The sequence below is a fragment of the Pagrus major genome, chromosome 1, assembly GCF_040436345.1.
Source record: "Pagrus major chromosome 1, Pma_NU_1.0".
Classification (NCBI taxonomy): Eukaryota; Metazoa; Chordata; class Actinopteri; order Spariformes; family Sparidae; genus Pagrus; species Pagrus major.
In genome coordinates, this window is record NC_133215.1 from 18941018 (window position 1) to 18962671 (window position 21654).

Here is a 21654-nt window from a genome sequence, read left to right on the forward strand (position 1 = left end):
AGGCTAATTATATAATCGATCACTCCCAGCCCCCTGCAGTAACCAAGGTGTGTGGTGGACCGTTTTGATTTTTAACCTGTGACTAGCTGTCAGAGCGCCGTCTGAAACATCTTCGCAGCGTTTATTGGATTACGGAGACGCATCAAAATGCCCCGACTATTTTGATGTGACGGCATGAGATCATTGTTGAAAATATATTTATATATTTGCGGCGGTGCGTGCATGCGTGTGTGCGTGTCAGCTTGCATATAGTCCTAAGCCATGTTCTATGATGTGACATTGCTGACTGGTGCTGACGTTAAGACTTTTCAGGGGGAGAGTGGAAAAAAGCCTGCATCAGGAGAAAAAGAGCTAGCCCATCAAGGGTGTGTGTGTGTGTGTGTGTGCGTGCGTGCGTGTGTGTGTCGGAGGATGCAGAGAGAGAAAAAGAGAGACTCTGCAGTCTATCTACGGCACATGGATGAGGAAGGTGGGGTCCTTTGATGTTCCGAATTGTGATTTTTAGCTGACCAGAAACATGCCTAAGTGATGTTAGATTTTCTGTTGGTGGGGGGTTGAGGCGCTGTGGCATAAACACAAGCAAACATCAATATGAGCGGAGAAATGAGGACGCACAATAAATTAATACTGAGCCACAGACACAAGCTGGTATTATTTTTAAGGCACTGAGGCCATGACCAAGCAATACGCAACAGAATATCCATCATACTCAGTTCTTTCTCTCTGATACGGCAGACAGAGAGGACATTTCATTGAATAGAGATGAATAGCGAGTCGTTTGGTTCCAGGCAGGCCTGTTTACAATTCTGCGGACAGAACTGCAAAATAGATGAGCTATTATTGATATTGATCATGGCCTCTTATCAGTGCCATTGATTCTGAATGCAAGAGAACAAAAAAAAGGGGAGAGAAATAGAAAACAAAAGAATGTCAGCGAACCCTTTGAGGAGACTGAAACTTTGTTAGCAGACACCAGCGGATGGTTGCACACCAGAACAGACACGTTAAAATGACCGCCCTCCTCAAAGGGTTGGGATGCAAATCATAAGACAACCGCTGCAGCATAGAATTAGAATTCTACGCTGAGCGTTGCAATGTGTGATCACACACACACAAGCTTGTTTTGCGTAGTACATGCTGAGTGTGAAAAGAAAAGAAAAAAACACACGTTCGACTGTGGTGTAAAGTAATCAACGATACCAGGAAGCGGAAATACCTGTGTGAAAAACCTGCAGGACCTTTCTCTCTTCTGAAGCTGCAAATTCAAACAATTCAGCTGTTAGCGATATAACACCTCTCAATCACACACACAAAGGCAAAGGTGCACAAAGGCAGTCACACGCACTTCATTGACATGGCACAAAAAGACGTTGGTGGCTGAAATTTATTGTCATTCTCCTCACTTGCGTATGTTTTCATTCCTTCTTCCATAACCGTTCGACTGTTCCTTTCCCCCCTTTTCTTCCAGATTGTTGTTCATAATTTCCTCTGTTCCCTCGTTCCCTTTTCTGCTCATTCTCTGCTTCCACCGTCAAGTGAATTGATGGCATTAATTACTCTGCCACTCGTGCGTGATTGGTCATATTCGATTTTCTAACAAAAATTAGCATAATAAGCCGGCATATTACTCAATTAGGTATATATAATTGGGCCATTATTGAAATCAGGAGGAATGCGTTTCCTCTTCTGTGGAGGACGTTTTTTTCAACAAATTCAACCTTTAAACAGGCCATTTGGTCAACAGCAAAACACAGATTAATTGATTCCACTTACATGTGCTCCAGTATGTATTCATTTCACATGTGTGACTGAATTACTTAGCGAGTCAGCATGGGAGATGCAAAGAGCGTGATAGTGAGACACAAAGAGGCAGAAAGGGAGAGGGGAACTCAACGCTAGAGTCAGTGACTGTATAAGAGGTGGCACTGGCTGTCAATCTGGCTGCTAAAGCCCGCCTATCACTCTTGACCTCGGCAGAGCCAAGCAAGAAACAGTCCACCATCGAGTCAGTCAGTCAATTAGCCAGCCAAGCCAGCCAGTCAGCCGTTCCCCACTGATTTAACTCACTTTAATCGAATGCCTACATGAACAAAGTACAGAACTATATTTTTTCCTTGTCTACTGCAGAAGTAAAACAGATCCTTTGCATACTCAGGATCGAGTTTCCATTAATGTAAGCACTCAAGCCTGCATGTCGACGGCATCTTCATAGCCGTAGCTCAACGACTGAACTTCATTAAACGATGGGCTGTGACGTAAAACGCGTCCCAAGCCTGTTTTCGTCTTGAGTGCTGTATGTTTTAATGAGAGTAACTCCCAGGCCGAGACAGACTTTTATTAAATTTCAGGCCTAATCTGAGAAGAGTTGTAGGAACCCTGCCAAAGACTAAAAGCAGTTATCTATCAGACATAATGTTGCACAAAACTTGTTATGAAGACACACACACACATACACACACAGAAGAGGATAAAATAATGTCTAAAAGTAGCTATTTATCATCTGGAGCTCTACAGTGTTATGTATGGTTCTTCATCAAACTCTGCACACAGAGACTTTTCTAACCCCTGAAGACTGAGTGTTAGACAAAAACACTAACCTCCGATGCTATTCATCTTACTGTTAACTCAAAGGAGTCCCTCTATCTGCTCCCTTTTCCCTCCCTCATCCCTCTTTCTCTTAATTTTCTGGCATTCACCCTGCATCCCCCTCCAATGCTAGAACCTGCAAGAAAATCATTTATCTCACTCAATCACTCACTAAACATTGACCTAAAGTGTCCCAGGCTGCGTTACCTTGGTGAGGCTGCGGGCAGCGCTGTCCTTGCCCCCGGGGGTGAGGTTCCTGAGCTGGACATCGAGCAGTTCGACCAGTTGTGCCATGGCCCGCACTGTGGATGGAACGTCGCCAGGACGCAGAAGCCCTTTGGTCTGCTCTGCAAGCTCCCTGGCCACAATCGCTGCCGTCTCCCCCGAACGGAGCTGCGAGCCAGACGGGGAGACGGGGTGGAGAGAGGGATAAAGTGAGTAGGATGAGGTGAGAAGTGAAGGGAAAGTTGGGAAGAGGAGAGAAAGTAAGTGAGGGTGTGACGAGGGGGAGGACAGTGAGCGAAAGACAGATGGAAAAATGAGAGGACAGGAAGCGAAAGGGCAGAGAGGTAAAGGACAGATGGAGGAATGGAGGTGAGCAAGACAAGAACAAAGATGGGATGAAGGAGCATAAAGGGAACAAGAGTGATTAGGTTATTTGAAGTGGACAAAACAAGTCTGTGTAACTGCCTACATAAAAACATTTACTTCACGGAACCATCTTCACTGACATCTTCAATGCCGATTTCACGGGGACCATTTTTTCCTCGATGTTTTGTCTTATAAAAAAAACCTGTAAAGTCTTGTGGCTCATGTGAGAACAGACACAAAGCTGTAAACTGAAATTCTTAAAAACTGGAGCAACACTTTCCAGAATAAAAGTATCTTGAAGAATCAAACACAACAATATTTTCCATGCAAAGGCAATGCATCTATGCAAAGTTGCCTATCCAATGCCTGTTAGCCTATTATGATAAGCACAGTGTTAGCAAATGACCTTAATGGACATTTCCATTCCCCTACAGCAATATCAAATCTCTCAGACCTCAAACGCGAATTAGAATTAACAAATGAAGATGGATACGTGGCCTAAATCTCCCCCTGTGGTCAGTGCGTCCTCATGCATGAGAAATCCGCTCCAGGACTATATCCATAACACATAGCCTAAAACCAGGGCTCAGTGGGAGCTATCAGGGCCAGCAGCAGCATTTAGACTTACTTTCTGCATGATGTGGTTGACCCAGGGCGACGTGCAGTTGCTGAGGTCAGGGCCTTGGGGATCCCAGTAGCCCAGATGGGCCACGCACACGTATGTGGCCACGCCTGCACCACAAGCAAAACAAACAGGGTAAGACAGCACTGACATTCACCAGGAGACAGGGAGACCCTTGAGGTGCCGGGGGATCACTGAGCGGTTTGTGTGTGTGTGTGTGCGCGTGGATGGTCGGAGAATCATCCCTGTCATGTGAGCTAATTGATTATAAAAGGAGAATGTGTGCGTGTATGTGTTTTGTGAGAATTCATACTACTACTCCTCTACACTTTCAGGGAGAATTGTATATGTTGTACTAACAGAGTGAAAAAGAATAAAGGAAAAAAAACAGAGAGTGACTTGATACTACCATGAGCTGCCATAAACAAACTTCAGTGCTCTTTGGCATAGATTGTCTCTGAACCTCTAAAGGAGGAAGGAATGCTTTTATTCCAAAATATATTCCTTATTTAGTGCTTTTGATGATGTTGGCGGAGAGCGCTGTCTAACACAAAATCTCCCATAGTCTTTAAATATTTATATCTGTCGTATATTTCGTCAATCAATTAATCAAATCGAAATTTTCCTTTAATTTGTCACCTATCTGTACATGATTTTTAACAGTTCCTATTCCAACTTTGGATCCATTTCATCTTACTCCTCTCCACTCCACAATCTGTGGAGTCCAAAATCAAAGGAAGGAAATGCTCCAAGCATTTTCCATTGCTTATCGCATCTGGGTTTTTCTGTGTGTGTGTGTGTGTGTGTGTGTGTGTGTGTGCGTGTGTGTGTGTCCCACTAAAATCATTCATCTATTTATTTTCGTTCCAAGATTGTAATTGTTAGGTCAATTTGTTTATAGTGCTCATTTCAAAACAACACATTATGAGAAATTTGAAACACAATTAGGCACAATTATTTCAAATAAAAACTAATTGATTGATGCACTTTGGTCAAAATTAATTGTTTTAAATGTGTTCTTTAAATATATTGACTGCATTTGATTATTGAGGATAGTAGTTACCCAACAGCCAGGGTTCTTACAGGGCAGCCCTTAAAGCAACATTATGTAACTCTTTTACCTTAAAATAACAGCTACCACTCTGCTCTCCTACTGTCTCTTTCTGTACATGTTCACTTCAAGATACAAGTTTTCAATATATAACATTGTTATGACGTAATGAGTTTTGTTTGTAGTTAGCACCTACATTACTTCTGACAAATTGTTACAGACCTGGGATTTGTATATGCGACAGTACGCTCAAAAACTGTGATGCTGATTTCAAAATAGTGTTACTTTACAAGCATTTTGTGCAGACCCTGAATGGGATACAGCTTCCTTACCCAGTGTCCCTACAGGGCAGGGCTGTTTAGCTGTCTGGCCTTGCTGCGTCCGGGGCCACGATATGTCAGCCGTCACCCTCGGACTGCAGAAGTCTTGGGGAGGCAGGACGGGAGGTTGCGGGGCTGCTGGAGGGACCAGCACTGGAGTTGAGCGTCCTCCAGCTTTCTGGTTGGTGTCAGGAATCTGGTTGGTGTCAGATGACGAGCCGCCCGCAGGAACCAGGATGGGCTGGCGGATTGTGGTGGTGGTTCGATAGCGTTGGCCTGGGGACGTGGTGAGGAGAGGGCGCGGGGTGGTGTAGTAGGGAGGAGAGCGGGTGGTGGTGGTGCGGCTGGTAGATGAAGAGGAGGAACCAGCTCCGCCGCCAATTGGACCTCCCCCTCCTCCTCCTCCTCCGCCGCCTCCTCGGTTAGGAGGCATCATGGGAGGTGGGCGATAGTCTGAAGAGAAAAGAGAAGGAGAGAAGGTCACAAAAAACACAGCACCTGGTGCTTGAACTCAGACATTTGTGGGTCCCAACATGACTGGAGTGCGAATGTTTTTATGAGCTCGTCATGCCAGGACAAGAGGTCAAAATGTATCCCCAGGATAAAAGAGTAAGAACAACGGAGTTGAAAGGACTGTGATCAAGCAAAGCATCTGTGTCAGCACCAAGTGATGTGAGCAATGGCCTGCAAGCATAAATAATATTACAGTGACAGCCACTAACACATTTGCAGGCAGTCATTTCTGCAGCTCTAAATAGCTTTGACAAGAAGTAGCTCATGTTTCTGATGCTTTCCTGAAGTTAGTGTTTCATCCCTCATCAGTGGCGTTATACTGCGCGCCTGATCTCTGTGGGGTTCATTTTCTTCTTTATTGGTTACTCCAGAACAGAACACCATAAAGTGCTAATGCAAAATCTCCCATTCAGCACCAACAATTGGTTTGTCCTGCAATTGTGCGCAAGGTAACCCGCCTTTCCTATGGGACTGTCACGCAGTAGTTGTTCTTGCTGCCTATCCTGGCAGAAAAAAAACATTCTTTCAGTGTCATGTATGATTCATGACATCATGACATCACGAGAGGCAGGGACGCCACTTAAATGCATATGACACACTCTTTTATTGTCAATATTTCATTGTAAAAAGGCTCAATTATTCACATTGACCCTGTTCAGGGGACGGAAATACAGAAGGAGAGGATGACATGATGTGAAGAGAGAGGAATAGAGCATGTGTTGGTTCTTGTGAACATACTATATGAGCGCGTCTCACTCTATCTGATAAGCTCCAGTTGCTTTCAACCGCACGTGGTGCGAATCAATACTGCAGGATCGAAAGCTGAGTAGTGGGAAATAATTGTTTTAATTACCTTCCTTTTGGATTATTTCATCGCTCTCAAAACATTTGGGAGTCATCAAGTGTAATACTGCACACAGGCGGAGCTCATTCTCTAAATCTGCACTTAGACACATTCTTTAACAAAGCAGAGAATAGCTTCGTCTGTCACTGTGAACACTTTTATTATTCAGCTGAGATTGCCTAAATGTTTCCTTGGATAAACATGTAAATTATACTCAAGAATATGTTTAGGAATTTGTAATTACAGAAAACAATCTCACAACCTGTGTATTAAGTTTGAACCTGCAGATGTTCATCATCATGTCAATTAGCGGGATAGCTCCTAATGTGTCTCCTAACTTTATTTTTGTCCCCCACAGTTTCACTAGATGCAGCTACAGTTGAGTGCTTACGCCAAATCAACACAACTCTAAATATACTTTGCTTGCAGGCCTTTATGAACGATAAAAACACATTATGTTTTCCATAGTGTGGATTTCCTACAGTACACATAAAGAATGCAAACAAACAAGAGAGGCAAACACAGAGGCGGCTCTCTGAGATCACAAAACTATTCAAAGATTAATCCTCACAGTTTCACGTTATGCCACTTTTACAAGAGAAATATATATTTCATAATCTCAGGTTTCTCGCTTAGTCATCAGCTGAGAATATTGTGTACCTACAAAAAGAAAACCTGAACCTAATGGTGAAATACTCCAGAGTCTGGAGAAAGCTGAACCCGGATGAACTTTGAAAAGATTTTCCTCACCATCTCCACGCCGACCAGCTACTATGAATACGATTTGTTTTTTTCTGAAGAGAGTGCAATATACCGACATCACGCTACATGATTTCTGGGTAATGGAGTCCTTCAAGCTCCTAAAAAATTCAGCTATCGCTTGCTGCCAGTTGGGGTGGCAAAAGTGTGAAGTTGCCTTGTGCCCTGATGGGAAAAAATTCTCGACTCCGTGATTTTCATCAAAAAACGGAAAGCACAGGCACTTGTGTTTCTGTGTCTGAGGGGGTTGGTGTGCCTAAGGCCATAATATGTACTACATGCTGGTCACTGACATTGAAGGGTTATAGAGTTTGTCATCTCTCAATGGGGCTGTATGTTTTGCTCAGGAAATGGGTGTGATTGTAAAGAATTTGTCCAGGCTCACACCGGGTTGGATCAGATTACTTTGAAAAGTAGACCGTTAATGGATACAAATTCATGGCAATTTTTGTCATATGTATCAGAATCCATTAGATTACAAAAAGTGTCATCTTATTTGATTACTTCTGGATTATTTCAAAATCAAACACTGTACAAACAAATCGATGCACGGAAATTCATGGACCCATTAAATGGACACATTATAGTTATCTTTTGAAATCTGATTACATTATTCCAAATACATGAAATCCTTTGCTTACATATCCCTTGGCTCACAAAACTGGACATTTACATGGAGATGGAATGTAACTAAGTACATTTACTCAAGTACTGTACTTAAGTACAACTTCGAGGTACTTGTACTTGAGTGTTTCCATTTTATGGTAATTTATATTTCCATTCCAATTCCTTCTGGAGGCAGATATTGTACTCTTTACTCACTACATTCATTTAATAACTTTAGTTACTAATTACTTTTCAGATTATATGCTGCATCAGAGTCAAATGAGAGTTAAGATTAATTTATTTTATCAACATCAGATTAAAAAAAAACTGATTACATTAATCAACAATCAGATCTGATAATTACCCAGGCCGGTAATAGATTAACTCATAGTAAACAGTATGCAGTATGCATATCTGTAAATATATGTATAATTTACCTTTACTTGTACTTTTGATAGTTAGTTAAAGTAAAATTTTTGCTAGAAAATTACTTTTGATTACATGTCATATCAAACATTTAATCAAGTGCTATTTGTATGAGTTACCAAAGTAGCATTTTAACACAATATGTTTACTTTTACTCAAGTACTATATGACTTTTGGGTACTTTATATAAACATTGCATTTGTTGTGCTGTTCAGTAATTTCTATCATGTTTTATTTGGGGTATAATGTGCACAGAATTAGATTTCTGTAGTGTTCTGGTGAATGTTTTCATTTTGTTTCCATGATTGGGAGGTGTGAGCGTGGAGAATGAAAGTGTGAATGTGTGGACGTGTGGGTGTTTATATTATTTACTGCGAACCCAAGTCGTCCCTTCCTGTGGATTTTCAGGTTTAATTAAAGACGCCGTACTCCTGTCTTTCTCGCTCTCCCTCTGTCTGTCTGTCTGTCTGTCTGTCTGTCTGGTTGACTGACAGCCATGTAACATCTCGCTCCTCCTGTACGTTCTGTTCTCTTCCTCCACAACTCAATGGAGTGTTTCCGTACCTAAACTGTGCTGCTCCCCGTTCCTGAATCACTGCCGCCCTGCCTCATGCATTCTCCACGGAACATTGCCATCAATCATGCGTAGCAGCAGTGGCCTAGGGACTAGCTGTCAATCTGAGTGTGTGTGTGTGTGTGTGTGTGTGTGTGTGTGTGTGTACTTACGAAACAGAGAGTGTGTGTGTGTCTATCTGCACTCAAACGGGAAGCTCCATTAGGGCCTCTGCCACAACAACAGAAGAGTAATGGTGTGTGAGTATGTGTGTGTGTGTGTGTGAGGTTGATGTCTGCTGTCATTTGAGTACAGGGGGAGAAAACACAGGGGCTGGCAGCTTGAGGTGAGGCAACACAAAAGCCTGCAAGCATCACAGGCAAGGGGCCACAGCACTTCACTACCCATGCATCTCTATCTCTCTTCCTTCCTGTTCTCTTGACATTTTCCACCTGATTTAATCGCTCACTTTCTCACTTTCCGCCACCACTTAAATTCTCCCTATTGTCAATTTCTGTATTTCCCAACACTCCCTTTCAAGTGTGCTCGCCCATGTCTTCATTTCGTCCTCCTTTTCTCGCTCTTTTGGATGAAAAGAAAAAGATCTTGTAACGTAATGAATTCATCACTGGCATCACTCAGGACGCTGTGAAAGATGCTGTAGGGAACTAAAGCAACATGACATAACAGCTCCATGAAACATTTATAAAGAAAAAAGGCTAGAGGTTGTTCTCACGGGGACTGACATATCTCCCTGCGTTTAAGCTTAGGAAGCCTTGAATAAATGTGCTGTGACAACTTCATGATGTCAGCTAACCTAAACGTTGTGCTCTTTGCCGAGACTGATGCTACAAGAACAAGCATGTGACAGAAAGCAGAAAACCTGGCCTCAGATTTGGTAAAGATTTTCACACTATCCAGTATGTGTGCCCTGCATATGCATGTGGTGACAGATGTTGACAGATATGTTTCAAGAGAAATGTCAGTTATCCTATAACATGCCTTCACGTAGCAGTAGTCGTGTGATAAACGTGCTTCCTCATTTTACTGCAGAAATGTGAGAAATGATTTGTTGCTGCATTGGCTCAGGAAAAAGCCCTACTACAGCATTTATTATTCTAACCAACAGTGGGCTATATACTTGAAATGAACCACCTGATAGAAATAAGAATCTCAATATGTCACAATATGGCAGATATATGGAAAATGGAAGGAGCATAATTATACACGTATCACATGAATAAATGAACAGGTAGCTCTCAGCTTGGGAACCATCTTTTAACATCTTTTAACTTGGCTAAGATCCCACTGCTGAAACATTGTCTCTAAAGACATTTTTACTCACAGGTGGCACTGTGATTAACTGTTTTAAAGTCACTCTGCGCTTCACAAATTCAATCATACAGGCTTATAAACAACCTTTAATATTACCTTCTTTCACATATCAAATAATCTGTATTTTATGTAAAATAACTGCTTTAAAGCCTTTACAGCCTGCTAAACATCTGCCATCTCAATGACAAGAATTTTTCAGTACTTACATCGCCTTACAAGCTGATGGCAGGGATGTCACGAAGCAAACATCCTTATACCTAAACGTCTGAATAGGTCAGTTGTCTCCCAAAACAACATATACACAATCACAGGACCTTTGCTGTACGGCTGCAGTTTGTCTGGGTTTAGGCAAAAAAACTATTTAGTTAGGTTTAGGTAAGAAAACTATGTTTGTGACATATCTTCACTACACCAGTAAGTTAAAACATCTCACCCTTAACTTCTGGTTTCACACTGAACATAAACAGCGGTCTCCTGAATGAAAGTCCTGTGCTTTGTTTAACCTGACCACCCATCCTTCTCCTCACTTCCTCCTCTGCAGCTGCAATAATTACAACACCTGCAAGAGGTTGCTTGCCAAAAAATGCAAATATGGCTCGTAATGAACTCCTTTAATCTCGCCTTTATGGTTGTTTTTCAGATGAAGACAGGCTTACCGATAGCAACAGCAAAAGGGCAAATATTGTTGTTGTTCTTGTCGACGCTGTTCACACCCTCAAGAATTCTAATTTGAGCTTTCTTCTTTAATATATATGAGAATTCGAACCTTACAGAAAAATTTAAGGTGGAACATCGACTATTCCATGACAACTGGCAAGAACCATCTCCTGAGGGAGATTGTTTAGTATGATCAAGAGCCCTGAAATAGCTGGAATGGTGAGGATTTTGTGGTCTATTCTATTCTATTCTATTCTATTCTATTCTATTCTATTCTATTCTATTCTATTCTATTCTTCCCTGTTTGTTGACCCTGTAGAAAGCCCACGGGGAAGGTGAGACAATGGCAGGCTGGCAGTAAACCTGTTCCTGGAGTTGTCTATCTGTCACCACACTGGAGGGACCATAGAGATGCTGTCAGTCAACCTGGGATACTGGCACATGATCGTCTGACATGTAGATAGACGTGTGTGTGTGTGTGTGTGTGTGTGTGTGTGTGTGTGTGTGTGTGTGTGTGTGTGTGTGTGTGCGTGTGTCTGTGTGTGGCAATGTTTGTCTGCGTGGGTAGGATTGCCTGTCTCTGCCTCCGCTCTGTTTTTCACCTAGAATGCTTTTGACTTCTCACTCAGTAAATAGAGGGATCGTAAAACCACAACACAAAAGGTAAAAGGCAGGCATAGAGGAGAGAGGAGAGGGAAAATGAACTTCCCCTGGCAAGTTTCCCACGTCATCAGAAAAGCAGCAGACAGCAAGTGAGAGAGAGAGAGAAAGAGAGAAGAGGAGTGAAACAGAAGCAAAGAGAAGAGGGATTTGAATTAAGACAGAAGTTTCACAGAGCTGAGACTCAAGTGTCTATTATACTCGTATGGTCTCCTTATTATGCGAAATGATTACTTTCTGGCACTTTCCTTAAAAGTTACTGCCTCCTTGCCTCTACGCACACACATACACACACCATCCTGAACAGTGGGGAGGGTGGATCCAGAGGGGTAACAGCGAAATGATAATCTGGAGGGCACAAAGCTTTCTAGGCTGGATAGTAGCACAGACACTGAATAGGGCTGCATACTGCGATAACGCACTGCCCCTATGGCTGGAGTGCGCACACACACATACAAACACACACTTGTACAGACACTTTCCACTTAGTTGTGCTCCAAGCAACACACACACTCACGCATGCAGACACACACACTTGAACAGAATTTCACTTTTTTTTCTCTCACTTATGTGCGACGCAACACACACACTCAACACAGAGCTCGTGGCGAGTGGCTCGAGCCTGCTGATAAGACAGAATGGAGCACTTCAAAGCGGTGATACTTTGAGATAGAAAACAACCTCAACTAATAGAGCCCCCCTCAAAATGGCTGCCAGGCAACGCCACGTTCTCCGGCTAAATGTGTCACATATACAGAGGCCACATCACCAGCCGCTCAGCCCTGTCGGCTTACCGGTTGCGTAATCGCGTCAACCCTCTGCTGAGGTTGGAGACACCTGCAGCAAGTTTGCCAATTACATGCTTCTTTCTTAATCAGGGGAAGTTCCCTTGTTCAAAGCAAAAAGCTAATGGGACAGACCTATTTCTTAATTTTTTTTTATTTTTTGTTTTCCTGTTTAATAATGGAGGGAATCATCAGCATATTCCTTTAAAGCCCAGATCGTAGCCTCTCCTATTCCAGATATGCATTGATTTTATGTCAATTCTATGAGGATAACACGCACAGTAAATATATATTAGGCATCCAGCAAAATCCTATTGCTGTTTTAGAATGAGAGCTCTAGCCTCTAGCAATTGACCCTGTGGTTATTCAATTCTTTGCTCCCCATAATTTATCACCAAGGCCCATCATTTAGAGATTAAGATTGCATCCACTTTGTTGCCCTCCTGCACATTTTTATACATTTCAAAAACGGAATCTGAATAGAGCCCAGCTAAAGCGACACGCTCGGCTCGCTGCTCTCTCATGTATTTACTTCCTGTGGCTGTGGGTTTCCCCTACCACCCTGCTGTCCTGGCTAAGCCCGCTTAATTTGGCATCTGCTTTTTGGCAGAGGAGAGGCAGTGCGGAGGCCAAACGCATGCAGAGGGCCCGGCTGGGGCAATCCAATCGATAAGGACACACTGCAGGCAAGGAACAGGTGCACCACTCTCTCTGAAGCAGAGTTCAGTCTCTGCCGAGACGGCTGTGTCGTAATCTATTTGGGAGGGAGGGAGATAGAGGGAGAGGGAGAGGGCAATAGAGGACAAAGACGAAGGAGAGTGAGGGCAAGGACAATACTGGAAGCGTAGACTAAGGTGTGAAAGACTATGTATCCTTATTGCCTTGTATAACACTGATTACTGCATACAGGATTGTGAATTCTTTTTGTGCAGTAGTGTGACTGGGACACATTTATTTTAGAAATTAAGCTCAGCGTAAATTCAATCAGAAAGACTATCTTCTCATTCACCTCTCTCCCTGCTCCCTCCATTCACCTGACATGGGCATTTCTTCATGTACTCTCTATCCATTTAACCAACCAGATTCTATCCGCCAATCATGTCTCTGCTGTCAATCTTAAAACCGCTCTCCTCTCTGCTGTCAGTTGTCATTTCAGGTATTCGTGCGACCCTCCTCCACCCAATCCTCCTCCAGCTCTTCATCCAGTGGCTAGGTTCTACTCACCTGAATCATCTCCCCCCGTTGTCTGATCTCCAGGATCCTTCTTCCCTACATCACCGCCACCATTGTTTAGACTCTATCGGGGGATTTCCTATTCTAGGCACAGCTTCATCACCTCCTCAAATATTACTTCATCACGATGGAGTCTAACCGCCAAAGACTTTCTCATTCTCTTTTTTACACATGGCAATAAAACTTCATGTTTCGAGTCTCTCCTGATTGAAATTAGATCTAATAAGACACACATGAAATGTTCTGATTCTGGGATTATTAACCATTAACCAGATAATAGCTTATTTTATGACATATGATCCCACAATTGGGAGGATAACATTTTTAATTCAAGTGTTGCAAACAATCATAAACATACTAAGTAAACCTGCTCCATTTTGTTTTGAGTTCAATCACCTCAAGTGGTCTGAACAGACAGGTCTTTACACACAGCCAGAATGCACACTCACAAACACACACACAATCTGATGCAACGAGGCGCGAATGCGCTGAGGGTTTGTCTAATCAGTGATCTGGCGAAAGAGGGTCTCCACTTCAACCATTAAGTCTTTTTATTCTCCCCCACTTTAGCTAGTTTCCAACATTTCCGGCACTGCTTAGCCCTGTCGCTTGATTGCAATCCGGTGCCAAAGGAAGGAAAAAAGAGAGAGGAGAGCAGAGAGGAGATGTGGACCAGAGGAGAGGTGGGGGAGGATGGTGTAAATAAGTGGAGAGAGGTTAAGACAATAGATAGTCCATGCCTGACTTCCTTAGGAAATGGAGCACTGTGATTCCAGCCATTAGGAGTTCAAAGGTGAAGATTTAAATTTCCGTGAACTGACAGAGTGGCAAGCAGAGGTCATCTCTATATTACTGTGTATTTAATAGATTAGCATAGAATGCCAGCGTTTGATTGCTCTCTAATTGAGATTGAAGATATCACTTTTGACACTTTAAATATCCGACTGAAGTTAGCCATGGGTGAGTTTAATTGAGTTTTTATTTTTGACAACATGGATTTTAAACTGATTTACAAAGAATTTTGACCTTTTCAAAATTAAATAAAAAAAAATAAATAAAATTAAAGGAGGCAGTTTCTCATTTTCTTTACTATTTACTACTAGAATAGGTTTATGTACATGCTTTAGAGCTCAAAGACACATCAGTTTTCTCATACTGTCCAGTACTGCAGCCCTCTATTCCCCCTCTGTTAGAAATGCTCTGTTTTAGCTCCTGTCTATTTAAGGCCTTCTCTCCTGAATACCCAGTCTCCTCTGATTGGTCAGCTCACACAACACAGCAGTTGTACTAAATTAGTTCTTGTTTGCAAAACTAGCTGCTGGGCACAAATTATGCAAATGTGTGACATGGTGACATAGTGTGATGTTACAAAGTCATTTAATACAAGGTGAAACTGTTCTTATCACTTTCTGTTTTACTATTAATTAGTGTTTATTACTCACATAATTTGCTGCACAGTAGATTGAAAACGATCTGGCGCTTGATTTTGAGCAATTGAGTTGTAGCAACAGATTTTTAAAACTGTGCTAATTTAATATTGAACTCATCTCACACTGGGTTAATGTCTTTGCATACGTTGCTTTAATAAAGTCAAAGTCATTATTGTAAACAGTTGCAAAAGAAAATGTATTTTTGTCTCCTGATTAACGCATTTTAACACTGTCTCTGTATGACAGAACACAAAATGTCTCCGGGGTTGCTCCATAAACTTTCATAATTATCTATGTTTCCTGTTTTACACATTTCAGTGTGCTTGTTCCACCCTACAGAAAATGCAATCAAGTTGTCTCACCTGCACATACGAACTTAAATAGATTAACGCCTTGAAGGGCTCAAGAATCATGTTTTTCGTTGACTTAGAATGAGCCTGTTATATGTGAAAAGGGAGCGAGTCCACCATGTTTCAGTAGACCAGAACAGACAAACCAAACACTGGCTGTTCTTAGCAGCCACTGGGCAGGGTGAGGGTTGTACAGTTGGTTTTAATCTGCAACCTCACTGCTAGATCCCTTTAAATCCTACATTATGGACCTTAAAGCGTAAAACGAAAATCTGCAGCAAAGACGATGGAACAAAAAATACAGGAAGGTGCAGATAGCAGGAAAAATGTGACTACTGAAGAGAAATATGTGTGAAACAAATATGGGAAATTCATTGTGTACAAGTTAAGATCTATTCAGTTTGGGCCGTGTTTGCCCCTCCCTTCCCGAAGATGCAGATAACATGAATAATTTTGCGACTTTGTTGGGAAAACTTTCTAAAGTGTGGCAAGGCAGACTGGAGGTGATAAATTATTCAAATGTTTCATCGGAGCCATGCCGCTTGCGTAGGGCAGGCCTCTATAATATGCATGTAAGAAGACATGATGAAACAACTCCATAAACAGAAGAGAGAGTGAGAGACTGTTTGGTGAGGAAGGGGTAATACAGAGGCAAGTGACTTTGACTCTGACTCTGTGTTGGCATTCGCACACCAGGCCTCTATAATATATACATCTGAGGAGACCCGATGAAATAGCCCTGTGTGATGTGGGAAAGGGTTGAGCGCAGAAAAGGAGGGCAGATTAAGCGGGAGATAAGGGCGACAGAGAGAAAAACAGTGCAGAACACAGAGTTAAAGTGAAGGATATATGAGAAGGGGAAGGGGAAATATTGAGATTCCTGCCATTGTTAAGTGTACGTGTTTGTGTGAGGGACGGGAAGAGAAAGAATGGGTGTTTAACAGACAAAGAAGAAACACAAACAGACATGGAAAACGATAAATGGAGGGAGGCAGTTCACTTTCTTCTTAAGTACCGAGCACCGAGGGAGGAAGAATGTGCATTTCAAAAAGATCATTTGCTGCTGCGTGCTGCATCAATGGTGTGATTGAATACATAGGAGTAAACCTTTATTTTATCTGCTGGCCTGAGTTGAACTAAACCTTACTTTTTCAATTCCTCCCAGTGATGTTTTAATTCTTATTCCTAAAGCTCAGCAAACCTTAATTCAAACTTATTGTGACTTAAAGGAGATCTATTATGCTTTTAGAGGCTCTTGTGCATGTAAGGTCTTGAAAGTAAAAAAAAAAAGTCTATAAAAGAAGCTCCTCTCTCCCACAGAAAGCACTGCTCCTGAAACACCTCATCAGTAGTGCTGTCTTTAATTCTGTGACTTCATGACATCACACTACGTCACCAGGTCATATGTTTGCATAATTAATGCCCAGCAGGTAGTGTGGCACTTTATTCAGCATCAAAGCATGTAAACCTATTCTAGTAGTAATCTAAAATTCCTTTAGAGTCCAAACAATGACAATACTTCAGAATTTCTTCTTCTTAACTGTCCAGGGAGCTGCCTTTGTTAGCCAGCTGGACAGACAAAACACTGGAAGCTGTTCTCTCTGCGTTGCACCCCAATTACACTCAGTCCTCAGTGGCCAACCTCGGCCTCCTCTCGCTCCACGGCCCATTTCCTGTCTCGTTTTGTATCTTTAAGAAGTCCATATGAGCTGAAACAAAAGCAGGGCGAGCATTACGCTACAACAGTAATGAGTGGAAACCCTCAGAATGGCCCCTTTCCCTGGCCTGTTTCCTGAATGGACTAAGTGAAAGGGGAAAAAAAAGACACCAGGCCTGGAACATAGCAAGATTGACCATAGTCACCTCACAGTATATGCTTAATGTTTTAATAGTGATCCTAAATAATGGCTTTCTCAGACAAGTAAAAGGAATGAAGAGCAAACTACAGGGTGTGGGTACAACAAGAAAATAAAACCTGAATGTATCGACTTCTCACCCCTTTTTGCGAAGAATGAGAAAATCATGCAGTTAAGGTAGTTAATTTATTCCTTGTCTTCATTGAGTGAGCCGAGAGGAGAGTAAAAGAGTGGGCCAGCATTGATTGTATGTATTTATCTCCCGCTGGTCAGCAGTCTGGCTTGTTGCTGTGCACTGGAGGTCATTCTCCACATTGAATCCCCATTGATCTCCTCTGTAGAGCCTCCAGAGACACCCTGAGCTCCATTATGAGAGTGATCACACTCTCGAGCGTACACCAATAAACACGTATGCACACTCATGAATAGCGAAACACAAACTCATACTGTAAGTACATTAGCACATTAGGACACGGCCACGCACATCATTATGCATGCATAAACACAAACGTACACACATTTTTTACAGCGTGGCCGCACGTCACACACCCACACTGATCGGTAGAAAACGAGTTTAATGCTGCCTGTCTCTATAATTCCTTGTACTGCGCCTCCTAACTGCGTGTAAGAGCATGCATTAATTCAGACATCATTTAATAAGACATGCAGCCAGACTGCCTTGACCACTCCATAGAAAGGTGCTGAAAGGCAATTACGTTGGGCAAATAGCCCTTCAGGCTCCAGGGGCCTAAGCCCTTCCATCCAGATGAAGGAGGGAGGGGCGGGTGGACTCTCACCTCACACCAGAGTTGAGAGCGAGTCACTCTGGGTCAGACAGTATTCACTGTCCTTTCAGACAGACACAGCGATGATCATTAAAACCCACACTGGTGGTTCATTCAAATTAAATAAACTTCTAGCAGGATTCATGACCCTCAAGACTCGGTTTGAAAAAGGGGCTACAGCTTAGATAAACCAGCATGCAAGTTTCATGCTTTTGATTTCCTGATTCTTATATGACTGTCCCAATGTAAAGGCTCACCCAGATTACTCAGATGTTCTTACTTATCCATAATGGTATCTAAACATGGAGAGAGTTTTAGTTTCCATCTGTTAGACTTCTGCCACCGACCAAAAACAAAGAATGGAATTATGAGCAAGTATATGTTAACTGCTACTACTACTAACTCCGATAGTAGTACATTTAACATCAGCTACTTCAAGACTTTTACTCAAGTACTATTCGTATGGGTGACTTTCACTTTTACTGAAGTAACATCTTAACATGATACCTTTCATTTTAGTGTGACTATTGTGTACTTTTTATAACACTGGGTTTTGGACAAAACAAGACAGCTCATACTTTGGGAAATACTGATCTACATTTGACACCATTTTCTGCTATTTTATAGACTAATCCATTAATTGAGATAATAATCAACAACAAAAAATAATTGGGAGTTACAGCCCTATAATTACCTTTGTGGAATAAGCTGTTAACACAACGTTGACATGATTTCACCTTATAGGATGAAACTTACTGAGTGTAATTCACTCTTCTTTTAGCTCCGTTTTGGTCTCCACCAACCCTTTTGGGAAATATTTAGCTTTAGCTGCTAAATGCTTTACTATGCTCACCAACTAGTCGCTAACTATGTTTGCTTTCTGTTTGGTGCTGAGCAGGTAGTGTTCAGGTAGTTTATCAACACTTTTGGTAAATCTGGTAAAAGTCTCATGAGAGAGCTGAGAGTGAACCAAAGTTGTAGGCATTAAAACCCAAACGATGAGCTGAAATATGCTAAAATGTTTTACAGAGCTGAGGGGAACTGCAGGGTCCAATGATAATCATCATCTGTGTTTGTCACTGGGAGCGGCTCCTTTCACATGTTGTCATTACATCCATTAGCTGATATCAAAATCAGCACAGCTTTAAAAAAAAAAAAAAAACAAACGTGACAGCAGCCTCGTGTGAATTGGTTCACAATAAACCAACGGAAAAAGTCAAACACAAGTTAAGTGCCATTAAATTGTTATCATAATCGGATGTCCTGTATGAAAGCGGTGTCAGTTCCTCCTCCAGACATTCCTGGCTCCATTCTCAAGGAATGCATTAGGATTTGTTAAGCAGCTGAGAAACTCAAGAGAAGTGCTGGCAAGTGGCACAGTAAAAGGCACGAGGCATTTACAGTACTGAAGGCACAGCATGACATCATCAGCGATATTCTTCTAAAGGCAGAGATCAAGGTAGTCTTTATGATGTCTTTGACAGGAATTCTTTGGTGAACTAAAGCAGAAGCATTTTCAAAAATATCAACTCTGCAGGCATCTACAATTTAAATGACACCGGTTTAGTGAGGGACCCGCTCTGAAAGTTTGAAACATGCAGATACCATGGGTTGGGTGGTGTTCATAATTGAGAATTGTGACAGCACAGATGGTGCTTTTCTTCATTTTTAAGTCCTTTTGCAGAATTAATTATTGGAGGAAGATTAGTGGCTGTAAGTATTCCTTATGTCACAACAAAAAGCATTTATCATTATGAATATTAGAATGAATGAATATTAAAAGCATTGCAAGTATGCCAAGGTATTTCATGCGGAGATTTAGAAAATCACTTCACAGCTTGTCCAATTAATGAAGTGAGGGAAAAGTAAAAAAAAACAACACTTTTTTTCCTTATTATTAGACAGTTGAAGTTGAAAAGCATGAAGTAAAAAGATGTTAAGAATGGCAGGAGGAGGAGGGGGTGGAGAAAAGAGGGATTGGATTTAAGGTGGGACCTACCATTGTTGCCGAAGTCCAGCGAGTACTTGACCACGTGGTAGTTATTCCACACGTACAGCAGGTTGTCTCTCGGGTTGTAATCCACTGCAGCGATGTACTGGTAGGAATTCGGGAATGGTATGTTCACAGTCATCTCCTTGCTCTTATCGGTGTTGTACATGTAGTCGATTTTGTTCCCCGTCCCTTCGTTGTCATCGTCTTCGTAGACGGTTTTGACCACGTACAGGACCCCGCAGATCATGAAAGCATTGGAGGCGGAGCGTTTGTCGTAGCTGGTGTCCCACGAGCCTTCGATGCGCAGGGTGTAGGGGTTGAGCTGGCTCACCACAATGCGCCCGTTGTTCTGCTCCGTTGCATAGATCACCCACAGTCCATTCTCATCCACCGCTAGGTCAATGTCGGACTTGCCGCCCCAGCGGTATGGTGAGGTGTCGTGATAGTTGGCGTTGGCGATAATGGCCTCCCCACTCTTGATGCGAGTGCGCAGGTCAAACTTTACGATGTTGCGTGTGCGCTCCTTGTTGAAGAACAATGCGCCGTCATAGACGACAAAACCAGTCCCATCCACACGATGTGGGAGTTTGTAGGTGGTGGTGGGACGGCCTGCGATGAAATCCTCCTTTGACGAGTACTCTGTCAGTGTGTCTGTGCGGTACGGCGTCCAGGGCATGTAGTAGATCTTGTCTGAGGCCTGCAGTGGGTCTTTGCACCACGCACCGGACTGGTGATCGGACTCAAAGAGATGCTCACTTTGGTACACTCCTCGCAGGATGCCAGGGCAGAGAAATACTGCGGAACGAATGACAAACATTTTCACATCAGATACATTTTCATGCAGCCGCTGTAAAGTGTCAAATATTCTCTCTAGATTCGCTGACAGTGCCTGTGAAATGTTTGCCTCTTTTCATAAATGTTGCATTGTGTTTTAACTTAACCTTAACCGCCAGTGAGTGACGATGACATGATAGGCTTACTGTGTTGTGATTTGGATGTTGTATAGTCACTGTCACTTTTAAGCACAGCAACAGCATGCCTCCTATTCAACAGATAATACCCTGCTCTCACAGCAAAGAGAAAAAGAGAAAATGGCACATTTTGTTCTACTTCCCCCCTTTCCCTCTATTCCCATTCCTCCCTCCCTGCCTCCCACCCCAGCTCCTCATTAGTCTCATAGCTCTTTCTTCCTTTCACTCCCTTTCTATCTCTGTCAGGAACAACCAACTGTAGGGCCGAACACGTCTTTTATCGCCTGCTGTTTCTGCAATTGTTACAATAATTCATTTCCCACTCTCTGCTCGGTATTCCCATCTTGGAATACTGGGGTCATGTTTTATGAGTGATGTGGGAGATGTAGTAAATTCTGGGAAGCCAGTGCGACCGGAGTCATAGGGACCTTTGTAATTTAACTGGAATGTTGTCACATACGCACACACACATGCACACAGCAGATACGCACAAAGACAGACCAGATGTGCTTTGTGGTTTTCCCATTCTTCCAAATAATATAATTCCAGATTCTACGCAAAGGTCTGGGAATATTGATTTAATTTTCATTGGCTATTCAAAGCACTGGCATATTTTTCATATCATGGGGAAGCATTTGAAATATTAAATGTCAATGTAATTCTCTGTTCATTGGCTCATCATAAAAGTGTGCTCGACCCGTGGAGAGTTTATTAAGTGACATTCTACA

General features: G+C 42.4%; 1 protein-coding gene across 1 annotated transcript in view; it reads right to left on the reverse strand.

Moving 5' to 3' along the window:
* The window catches only part of adgrl3.1 (adhesion G protein-coupled receptor L3.1), a 91045-nt gene that overhangs the window by 38647 nt on the left and 30744 nt on the right, over nucleotides 1-21654 (reverse strand). Inside the window, exons 5-9 of the mRNA XM_073465839.1 lie at nucleotides 19962-20750; nucleotides 5183-5623; nucleotides 3806-3909; nucleotides 2794-2979; nucleotides 1217-1255 (exon numbers count right to left, since the gene is read on the reverse strand). Coding sequence (XP_073321940.1) covers nucleotides 1217-1255; nucleotides 2794-2979; nucleotides 3806-3909; nucleotides 5183-5623; nucleotides 19962-20750 — 1559 coding nt within the window. The remainder of the gene's footprint in view (nucleotides 1-1216; nucleotides 1256-2793; nucleotides 2980-3805; nucleotides 3910-5182; nucleotides 5624-19961; nucleotides 20751-21654) is intronic.